The sequence below is a fragment of the Melanaphis sacchari genome, unplaced genomic scaffold, assembly GCF_002803265.2.
Source record: "Melanaphis sacchari strain LSU unplaced genomic scaffold, SCAv2.0 Contig9_pilon_pilon, whole genome shotgun sequence".
Lineage (NCBI taxonomy): Eukaryota > Metazoa > Arthropoda > Insecta > Hemiptera > Aphididae > Melanaphis > Melanaphis sacchari.
This window is the reverse complement of record NW_020271711.1, coordinates 1053153-1065953: the sequence shown is the minus strand read 5'-3', so window position 1 is coordinate 1065953 and position 12801 is coordinate 1053153. Positions and strand designations below refer to the sequence as shown.

The 12801-nt window shown below is 28.1% G+C and overlaps 1 protein-coding gene across 1 annotated transcript; it reads left to right on the top strand.

Annotated features, from left to right (window-relative positions):
* Positions 1-396: 396 nt before the first annotated feature.
* LOC112603244 (proton-coupled amino acid transporter-like protein pathetic) lies at positions 397-11665 on the top strand. Its single transcript, XM_025351738.1, has 9 exons — positions 397-696; positions 4705-4898; positions 5053-5203; positions 6073-6311; positions 6851-6935; positions 7408-7737; positions 10051-10232; positions 10362-10576; positions 10801-11665. Exons 2-9 carry the CDS (start codon positions 4792-4794, stop codon positions 11223-11225), a joined length of 1734 nt encoding a protein of 577 aa, XP_025207523.1. The 5' UTR covers positions 397-696; positions 4705-4791; the 3' UTR covers positions 11226-11665.
* The last annotated feature ends 1136 nt before the right edge of the window (positions 11666-12801 follow it).

The following is a 12801-nucleotide window of genomic DNA, read 5'->3' as shown; positions in this document are numbered from 1 at the left end:
TACATAGTATAGTAGTGGGTACCTACGTATAGCGGGCGCCTGTTTAAATGTTATTGTATGTTCTCGTGTCGGATGTTCGAAACGTTTCGGCTGTCCTCTTCGCCCTCCCCCCACCCCACGCCATGGTGTCCGTCCGCCATTCCGATCTCGTCGGGGGTAGAGACGTCACTCGACCAAAAAAATATAAACCCCCACGCCGCCGCCGCGGCACCGACCCGCCGTGCGCGCAGGACGCGTCCCCACCGCAACCCTGGCGGACAAACGCACATGCACGCGCGCACACCACGACAATGTTCAAGAGATTAGCCAAACCCGACGGAGATGCACGCCGACTGTTCTCGCTTATATAACCGCGTCAGCCGGTCCGTCCTTTGCAGTGTGCACCGAGAGCGTGGAGCGATACGTTGTTGGCAGAACGCGGTAACGTCGTCGCTCTCGTTTTGACCGTCTTATAGTCCTGTAACGGATCCCGGCACACCAGTTGCCGTCCACCCGTCGTCCCGGCGTCACGGTAGCGCACCGCTGTAAACGACAGCAGCACCAGCAACTCGGCGGAGAGCGTCCAAGGGCGGCGATCGTCGTCATCATCACAATCGGCTAACCGCGAGACGAGACGAGACAACCTGTTCCCGCGGCCACGCAGCGCCGTCGTCCGTCGCGTACCCACGTCCGCCACCCGGTTGTTCCGGCCGAAAGGTGAGCATGATTAATGCACAGATTTCTATATATAAACTAGACAGCGGACTCCCGCTATCGTTCGAAGCCGAGTTTTTCGGTTGGCATTATATGGTGTTTTATATGGTAAACATTAGTAATAATTATGTTGTATTGTGTTTTTTATTAATGTTTTAAACCTGTCGTTTAATAAAAAAAAAAAAAATAAATAAAAAATATTTTATATAAATAATTTTTCATTTATTTCTATATTATTTTACCGTTAAAAACGATGTTATTTCTAATACATTTTGTATTGGAAATTTAATGTTTTGCCAACCGACAAAATGGCGGAAACTGATACTCGAACTTCACTATTAATAATATAAATAATGTATGAGTTCCTTATTTAGTTAGTATAGAAATCTGTGGATAATAGTAATAATAATATAATGCACGGATCGATAATAATAATAATAATAATAATAATAATAATAATAATAGTAATAATAATAATAGTAATAATAATAATAATATGCGTTTCAATGTCACCCCAACCCCGATTTCGGCCGCTCGAATTGAGCCTTTATAAAGTAGGCAGGTACTCGGAATCGAGTAGTTTGTTTTCCGGTCGTAAAAAGGTACCTGCTTGCTGACCACCTACGGCCGAAACCGTGAAATCATTATACAGTAGAAACCGTTTATTAGAAATACTTTGGAACCAAGGTAAAACTTGTCGATTAACCGATTGTTTCTAACAAACTATTGGAAAAAAAAAAAAAATGAATAATATGCAAAAATTATGTATGTATGTTTATATTGTATAATTTAAAAAAGTATGTACAACTGTATATATTTTACTATATTATTTAAAATATTTATCATGTATCGTTTAATTTTTCATTGTCCGTAAATAGATTATAGGTATAGTGATTGTTATTGAACGATTTGCGTCAAGTCCACCGAATTTCGATTTTTTTTTTTCTCTAGAGAGTAATTATTGTCGATCGTCGTTATCTATATATCATTGCTGTTTTTTATAATTGGTTTTTTTTCAAGTTTTTATTTATTTATTTATTTATTTATTTATTTTTGATGGCAACTTGTATATTTTATGTACCTAATACCTATTTCAGGGCAGAATGTTTTTTCGAATATTTCGTTGCATTTATATCGAATTTTTAACCAATAACGAATTACTTTGAAAAATTTTGAGTACCAAAGGTAATTGTAGTGGAATAGGGTAGGTGACCGATAAAATGTCGGTGCATCGTCTACGTATCTGATCTATTGATGCTTATAAATAATTGATGTCCTTCCCTAACACGATATTTTTATCCGTCTGAACGTGTGATAGATAAATATACGATATTTTATTTTAAGATATTTTGAAGTCATGTTAGAATTTTTTCAATTATATTTATATATTTTCATTCTCAATCTAAAATTATATGTATAGTATATATTATAGCTATTTTATTTTATTTTTTCTTACAGGTGTAATATAACAATAATGAATACCAATAATTATTTTATAACTTTTTACTGATTCGTTTAATGTTATTTCTCAAATTTTCCTTATAAACTAAATGTTATTTTTAAATTTTTAGTTCATTTATAGAATAAAATCTATATACTTACAATAAATAGAGGTAGTAAATGTAATTTTATTTCATAAAAATCAAATTAAATTAAATGGGAATTTAAAAAAAAATTAATATGCATTTAATTTTAACTTAAACGAAAATATTTCTTTCTTATTTTTATATTAAGAGAAAATGAAATTTTAATTTAGAAAAAAAAAATGGTTATAATTGTTTCATTATACTGTAGGTACATACACGTTCTCTAACATAATACAAGGTTTATTTAACACAAAATATATTTGACTTCTATAACTTAAACAAAAAATAAAATAATAATAAATTTCTTTTTTATAAGACATATCAAATTTATTACTATATACTATTGTTTATAAATGTAGTTATTATATCGTTTTCTGAGTATATTTACTATTCAACATAATTTTGTTTACATCAATTTTCTAATGCTTGTTTTATGTAATAACTATAGTAAATTGATATTGATATTTATTTTTAGTTTAATATTACTTATACGAGTACAGCTATAATAAACGAATATACATTTACATAGTTACATCTTGGATGTAACAATAAATTTTTTCCCGGAAGCAATGCGGATATATCCTATTATTATCTATATACCTAATTCAAGTTAAAAAAAAATTATTTAATTGTATGATAAATGTATTCTAAGTAAAATATTAATATAATATTATTATAATATATTGATTAATATTTAATACTATTATTATTATTCATATAATTATATATATAATTGTGTCCTTACTGTTTTAAGATTTACTCGAACAAATTTTAATGTATAATAACTAATATGTTACTAGACTTATCAGTAATCATTTGTGTAATCATTTTCTTTTGAATATGATTTCATTAATTTAAATCATATTTGAAACGAAATGTATATATATTATATTTATCTTTCATTTGTTAACGTGTGAATAAAAAAAAAAAATAGTAGGTCTAAAAATAATAAACATATAATTAGGTAATATATTTAATTATGATATAATTTTCGATAATATTGTTGTTGATAACTCAAAATCAATATTGATTAGAAATTGGTTATTATAACCATTAGATAATTTATCAACCCTCAAAAAAAAAAAAATTAAAAAAATTAAAAATTAAAAAATACTAAAAATGAATGATAATTAGAAACAAAAAAAAAAAAAGTGGCCCTCTAGTAACTTTAAGTTGCCCATCTCTATTATATCATATATTATTATGTGATTTTTACACTTCTACTATTTTTATGTACCTACCTCAACAATTTAATATTATAATTATTTTCCTATTTACAAAAATTGTGTGTGATGATTAAGCATATTTCTATTTTTTTTTAATAATAATGACTTTGGAAATTTTTCATTGCGATCATTCTATTTCTTTACAGGTTCAAGGTTTAAAACACAATTACGTGTTAGTAGATTTTACTGTTTTTTAATAATAAAATAGGTATTATTCCATTATGACCAGTTTAATTTATTTACAATAAAAAAGAAACATTGTTGGCTTAATGATATATTTATAAATACCTGTAATAGTGTAATTTTAACAAATTGTTTTATTTAATTTTTTTTTTTTTTTATAATTGATTCGTTTTTGTTTGGAAACTGCTTGATACAATTCAATACACCAACAACTTAACGTTCAGCCTGAAATTCTAATGCACTCTTAAACATATTAAAATAACTAAACAATATATTAATTAAATTTATTGGTTTTTAATAGATATACAAATATAAAAATTTATTTTATTATAACGCTCAAAATTCTTACTCAATTCTAAATAAGAACATTTATTTCTTGTGACTTGTGGAATTATAGGAATGTAAATATCCAATTTTATAAATCTATTAAATAAATTTCACGATATGAATGGTATTTCACTATCACCATCGAGTAAACAAATTCTTATTCGATAAGTTTTTTCTTGATTCGATAATTGTGAGTATCTGTTATTGGCTAAATTATTTTCGTACAATGATTTGTAATTATTAGAATAAAAGTTCAAATATTTAAATTGTTGAAGAAGAGATATTCATTGTTTTTAGTTACTATTTACTATATCTTCTTATTTCTAAATGTATATATTAGGTTTAATTATTGCTTAGTTAAATAACATACTATCATGGCCATTGTTCATAATATATTTTTATTGTTTTTTCATTCATTAACAGTTATGTGTCTGGTTCAGTTTGAATATGTTTTATTTTGACAATGTCCATTGCTACATTATATGCTATACTAAAATGAAAATATTTCTTAGTAATTGTAGTTTGATTTAAGTTAATTGGGTCAATTATTTTATAAATAAGTATATGAAATAAAAAATTAAGAAAACTTTAAATAAAACTCTTTTTTATTTTTCGATAAAATTAATTATATACCTACATATAACATCATATTATACTAAAGATAACTACAATCAATAAATATTTTTCAGGAGTTAACATAATAATCACTTTCGATTTAATCAACACTATCAGTTGAATTGTAAATTTTGCGGCACATGTACACGTGAAATGCGATTATGAAGAAAGTAAAAACCAAATCTACTGGCACCAGCACGGACAATGGTGCCGCCATCCAAGTTGAAGTAGCCGCCGAAATTCCAAACACAGAAAAACATAATATATCGTAAGAAACTATAGTATATATTATTTTTGTATTTAAATAGATATATATATATATATCACTATATTTTAATTGCATCTCTTTATCGTTGTATTTTAATTTTTTTTCAATGTCTTGTCACTTGTCGCATCTACACCTGTTCACTCATTACCTATAGGAATTTGGAAGCGATGATGCATATGATTAAGTCGACCATTGGTGGTGGATTCTTAGCCATGCCCGAAGCATTTCATAATGCAGGATTGTTGGTAGGCTCTATAGGCATAGTGATCCTCGGAATTGCGGTGTTGAATATGATGTCATTTATTGTAAGTATATAAACATATTATTATCTTAAAAGGTTCCTAATTTATTATACGACATTTGTGTGTTTGAACCAAGCAACTTGCAAACTGTCATTAAGTAACGTAGTTTACTATAGTAAGATTAGATTAACTATAATATATTTAGTATACGTATTTAGTTATTTACGCTCGTTTGGCATAAATAACAATATTATAGTAACACGACCTTTGTTTTTATCACATACGTTTGCGGTTTCCACGTTCAAAATATTATAATAAGATAATCTATATTTTATCCCATAAGAAAAAACACGGATGATTATAATCATTCATAATTATTATTATTATTATTGTTTAGACGTTGGTCATTCTACCAACAAATAGTTAAATAATAATGACTATGTCCCATACCTACGTCTTTTATTTCAAATATTCTTACTACTTACCAAAAGTTTACTTAAAAAAAAAAAAAAAAACGTGTAAATTAATTAACTATTATATAACCAGGATACGTAAGGAATATGAAAACTGTTTCGTATAAGCAAATGTATAACTCTTATATTTCCAATCCCCGTTTATAGTTTTACTTTTTCAGTCTTTCGTTTCTACCATATAAAAAAAATGAGTTAAAAACTATATTGAGCATTTTAATTAAATCATGTTATATTAGTAAAAGATTGTCGTAGTGTCGAATAAGTACATTTTTGTTTATACAATTAGCTATTCTTTTAAATTTTATTAGATTTTAAACTTTTTCTTTTTGAAGTAAATACAATTTACTATAAATTTTCCAATTTTGGCTTAAGTGTAGTAGGTCTAAGCACTTCTCCTTTTATATTGTTAAATGATTTTTTTCCACTTTATTGTGAATACTTAATTGATCATGTTTGTAGGTTCGTTGCTCACAAACATTAAGATCCGGTAAATACGCGGCTGCCATTTTGGCAGAAAGAAATGAAAATAATGAAGATGTCGAAGATGTCGAAGAAGAATCTACGAGCAATAATCAGTCGAACAAACAAAATAACGGAAAGATGTTATTATTGCCTCCTATGGACTATCCGGATACAGTTGAAGCAGTGTTTAAGTACGGCTCAAATGGCTACTTCGCATCATGGGGCCCATTAGCCAAGTATGTATATAAAATATACACATGGTATATCATATACCCTTTGAAAAACATCACCCCTATTCACGAAATAACTTGAAAAAATATTTACATTTTATTACAATATACAACTACAGAGAACTTTTTTCCGATTTTGGTGAATGGTATATTATTAGATTATATCAATTTCAAATTATAAACATACACATCATATATTATAATCTGATATGACGAATTTTAATATAATATCAAATACGTATCGAACGATATCAGTTTCATTGAATAGGTTTACGTTTGATCGTACAAAGGTCATATATCGTATAAAGTAGGTACTGTGTATATACAGGTTCAGATCCCTCAGAGAATAAAATATACCGAGACTCCTTTGACTTTTAGGGTTCAGAGCCGTCTACATCAGAGTTTCCACTCAAACACTCTCTCAGTATTGAAATTATAGTTTTCTGAGATGATTCACACCCACACACCGATTTATTACTAATCGTAAAATATTTTGTTTGTTTGTTTTCTTACATCACTGCTGTAACTCCAAATGCTGCGAACAGAAAGTTCACCACAATCTCTTTGATTTTAACATATTACGGTGTCAACATCATTTACGTGTGCGTCGTGGCGAGTACAAGCAAGCAGGTACGGTGCAAACATATCTGGATAATTACCGGACAGTTAATAATAACATAATTTTTGTAGTAACAACACTAACACGTTTATATATTTAATGCACGCACGATAACTAAGTATGTTTATCTTCATACATTTATATTACCAACACAATGTACGGGACATAATATTGGTTTTTTAAGCTTATAATATTATTATAACATATTATAATTTATTGTTTAAAACTAAGTCACTAAGATCAATTTTAATATTTAATTATGGCACATTAGTGGAAAACAGTATTATTTTGAAAATATGATGATTAAGTAAAAAACTTAAGAACAATTTTTAATTAAATCTAAATTAAAATATTTTTAAAACTATCGAAAAAAATGTATTTATTACGTGTAAACATCTTATAACGATGCATATAGCTGTAAACGACTCTATAAAATTACATTAATAATCGTATTTTATTCACCCAACCAATTTTTCGTTGTAGCTCGTTGATCTTTACACCGCCGGTGGAGCCGTGGGCACGTGGAGCTACATGTTAAACGGTTTGTCCATTCATTGGTACCCCTTAGCTGTAGCTCTGCTAATCATTCCAATGGGCATGGTTCAAATAATAAAATACCTAGTGCCATTCTCAGTAATTGCTAATGGGCTGATTTCGGCGGGCACTATAGCGATGTTCTACTTCATCTTCACTGATGACGATGGACGCAACCCTCTTCAAGAGAATGAACTATCAAAATTAGTAGTATGGCCAATGACGCGCTGGTCTCTGTTTGCAGGCAGCGCATTATGTTCGATGGAAGGGGTCGGAATGGTGAGCACTATATTTTTACATATTTTTTTATTTTTATCGCTTGAGTCCAAAAAACAAAACCAATATAAATGATGACAAAATAATATGCGTTATTATACTGTTACATTAAGATTTTTAAGATTTGTATGCCAATGAAAGTATCCAAATGTCGTTGGTAATATTATGCATTTTGTAAATATCATATCGTGTTTAGAAAATTAGCTATCAAAACATTCTCGAAATAATGAAGACACAAAACTTAAGACACGTGGTTTTTTTTTTCTGGTACTTATAAAGTTGTTATTTTAATGACTATATTATTAGAAAATAATCAGAAAAAATATAGTTAACACATAATATAAGCATTTGGTGAGCTTTATCCTTAACTTAGGAGGAATTACCTATGTTTTACTCAGCATTATCGTGTTAACGCTTAAAAGGAGAATATTAAATTTATTTGGAATTTTTGTTGTTTTGTGGGTGTATGTAAAATGTATACTCCATTGATTTAGAGGTAGTCGCTTTTAGGGTCAGATTTATAACATATAAATTTCAATGTCACATTATTTTAAAAAATAAAAATTATTCACTAAGTACACAGATATTATTAAAAAAAAAAACATATTTTTAAATAAAGTTATATTATTTAAAAATAGTATTAATAAATATATAACTGAATAAATATTATTAAAATAATTAAATCCAAATTTGTATGCACAATTTACGTAATACATATAAATATCTACTGCAGGGGTATCCAACCCGCAGCTTGCGGGCCACATACGGTCATAGTAATATTAATGCAGCCCTCACTCAAATTTAAAAACCATTAATTAATTTTATATAATACATTAATATTACAAGAATACACTTGTTTTAAAATTATAAAATTACAAAATATTAAATATCGAATAAACTTTAATAGTGTTTTATCTTAGCATAATAGCACGGCCACACATTATACAGGTGATCAGTGGATCAACTAGAACCGATTTTAATGAAATATTTTATTATTGGGGATTTGTTCACGGCATTTATCAACAAATAAAAAATAAAATACTGTATGTATTGTTATTAAAAAGTAAGTGGCCCACAACAACTTCTACCATAAGATGTGGCCCAATCTTCACAGAAGGTTGAACACCCCTGAACTACTTATTAGTTAATTAATTAAATCCGAATAATTCAACTAAATAATATAGCAAAGTTAAAACATTTTTATTGGCATAAAAAACGTCAACTTAACAATGTTTATATCATAATCTAAACGGTAGTAACCAAATATCAAAATTGTTAACAATAAAAATTCTATGACTTTGAACGCGTTATGTAAATAGTTATAGCCTCAAATAAAAAATAAAAATATGTAATAAATATAATAAATTTAGTTATAACTCATAAAAAAAAAAAAAAGATTAAATTGGTCAAAAAATAATATTGATAGAGTTAATACTTATTTTACACGTCTAAGTTGATACAAATAGAATTAACATTCTGTTGCAGGTAAAACAAATATATTGGTTGAATTTACATATAAGTACAAAATAGGCAAATATAGTTGATAGTATTTACAATCACCTATTTATTTTTTTTAACTTTAATGTCCTTACTTAGATAATTTTATGGCATAATTAAGTCTTATTATTTTAATAGTGCGTCTAATCGTTTATTTAGTTTTTTAGATTAGTAGCATTAGCTTTGCGCGGCACGTAACCTATGTGGTCTATCCGAGGCGCGATTATTGTTAGTTGAAAACTTAAACTTAAATTAGTATAGGTAATATTAATTTTATATTTTTTAATATAATATACATTTATGAAATTTGAAAAGGGTAATTATAAATAAACATTTTAAAGTTATACTTATACATAAATTCTTACAGATCCTTGATAACATTTAACTAGTAGATTTTACTAAAAATAATAACTATAGAATGTTTTTATACTTCACATACAATTTTCTTAGCAATAAAAAGATAATTAAACGTTTACCGATCTTAATCCTTAGTGAAATTAACTATTGTAGTGTTTACCTACTAGTAATTTAAGTAGTTAATTATTTTAAACAGCTACAATTAAATTTTGATTTTAGTGACAATAATAAATTTTAAAATATATATCATATGTTCATATGTATCATAACATTACTTGATGTATGTGTAGGAAAATTTAATATTTGTAAATACAAAATATTTTTTTTTTTTTATCGGATAATTAAAATCATTTAAGGATAATAATATCATGTTATATTTTAAATGAAATTTTGTTTTGTTGAATATGTCAATCGTTCGTCCGTCCTGCGTCATTTTTAAATCCGTACCTATTACGTATAAAGCTTATGCACATTGAAAACTCGATGAAGTATCCACTAGAGCTTGCCGGACCACCATCCTACACACTGCACTGGTCTATGGTTATCATCGTACTACTCAACGGCGCTTTGGGCTTTTTTGGTTACATACGGTACGGTGAACGGTGCCTAGGAAGCTTGCCACTTAATTTGCCTCCGAATAACAGGTTGGCATATTTTACAAATGTATTGCCTATACGTATATCACAGCGGCGTGTCTCGTTACTCTGCCGATAGGATCATACGTATATTATTATTTATTATATTGTAACTATTTCGATTTTTTATATGCACAGATTATCTGAATCCGTAAAAATCGTAGTCACTTTGGGAATATTAATGACTTACGGACTCCAGCTGACCGTTACCGCGGACCTAGTGTGGCAATGGATTAAAAAAAAGAAAGTGAAAAATGCCGTACGTAAATACGGATCGAAAGTTGTGGTTATAGAAAAAACAAAAACGAGTTTAGATTACAATATCATGCGATTTATCTTGATCATCGGAACGGGTAAGTGTTTCGACGAGTATCTAGTGTAGATACTTGCCTATAATTTAATCTTATTGTATGAATATATGAACTTGACACTTGTCGACTCGGAGTATTGTATTATCATACATTTTTTTCGAGCTTAAAATTTGTCGACAATATACTGGTACAAGTTTCCATTCATTTTTGAAAAGATAAAGAGTAAATTATTAATGAATATTTTATCATTTTACGTGTGATTGCAGTGATTATAGCGACTGCGGTACCTGACGTCGGGCCGATGATTTCTCTCGTCGGTTCGGTCGGTTTTTCAGTACTTGGTCTCATAGTGCCTGCAGCACTCGAGACCGTTTGGTATTGGAATCCGGAAAGCGAAGATGACTATGAAGACAGCCACCAAGAGATGAATAGCTGCGATAATGTAGGTGTGGAGAACGGAATCGGATTGGCATCGGCAGCGGTGCTGACGCAGAAGGTCGCAAAGACTGATAAAGCCATCCGGAACATAGCTATCCGCAGATTCTTACGACATGCGAAAAATTTTATATATTTTATATTGGCTTTGTTCGCACTGACCGGCGGAGCCTTCTATAATATACGAGAAATTATAACTCAATCTCCAGACCATAGCGTACCCATTGTATCAGAATTTTCTCAAACTAAAGTGTAACGCTTTCAAAATTACGACTATATGTATTACTTTAGAATTAGAAATTTAAAATATAGTATTAAGTTAATGGTTTGAGAACAGCTTGAACGGAAAGAGAATATTATATTCTCAAAAATTATATAAGCAAGCTTAAGTATCTCAAAACCAATAAGTAGAATCACTACATAATGTTTTTTTCTTAGATAGGTAAACAATTAGTTATAATATAAATGACTGCACATATTATAGAACTATAACCGCTGCACTTGTTTTTTACGAATAACCCATACGACATTGTCCACCGCGATAATATTTTCACTGAATATAAAACGTTGATAGTAGATACTCCAATATTGTGAAAAGTACACATCTCTAAAGTTATCAAATGGTTTCATTTACAGTTTTTTAACGCTATTTTTTATTATAATTTCAAGTAGACAATTACATTTAAATTTTTTTTGTATCGCACATAATTTTATATTTAGTTTTATGGATATTTTACCGTTATTTTTTTTTTTTCATTATTTTAGATTTAATTTATTATATAATATTCATATAAATAATTGTATTGTGTTATTTGTGTTAATTGTAATACTATCCTATATAACCATCATAATATCCTTCCTATCATCAACAGTTTAGTACTTAAAAAATAAATACTTACATTATAAGAGTCATCAATTTAATGTTATAATTAAAACAGTATATATTGATATATAAATATGATATGTAAGTATGTAACATAGATGTTCCTGCAGCAGTATTCGCATAATATTTTTAGATAAAAACAAAATATTATATAATTTTTCATGGTATTTAAATTTAAATAAAAGTTAATACTTGAAAAATATATAAAAATAAAAAACTATGGATAAGTACACTGTTATTTTAATTGAGAAAAAAAAAGTCACCTAATCAAAGAAAGTCAAATAACACACACGATTAGTGTGAATTTATTATAAAATATATAATAAAAAGAGATAGCTTATTCTTATTAAAATTTGAAGTAAAAAAAAAAGTTTGATTTTTTATTATCATTAAAAGCAATATTTTATTGAACTTCAGTCTCATTAAATCGCATTTATGTCTATTTCGTCAAATATATTTGTAAAAAAAAAAAATTGATAAAATTTTGGATTGAGACCCAACAGTGCTCTAATATTTTGATTGACAGTGAACTTGAACATTTTTATGGTACAGTTGTATACATTATATAAAAAAAATGTCAATGCCCAATGGACGTTCAAAATATGATCAAGTGCTTACCTCACTTTTTACTAGCACGAGATGTCATCATTCATTCTAAAACAAGTAAGTGATATGAGTCGATAATTTTGTTTGAATACACACATTTATTTTATTTTTTCAAATGAAAAAATTTATAAAATTGCATATTTCTTCTATGTTTTCTTGCCATACAATTTATTATTAGTTTTTGAATATTATTTAAATTTTGTTGCATTTTATGATCTTACAAGTTTTAACTAAATATTGTATGTTATATTTAATAACAAAACTAAAGAAACAATTTAGATTATTCAAAATTCTAATCAAGCAAAAAAAATTTTTCAAAATTATTTTATGAATTAATATAGTA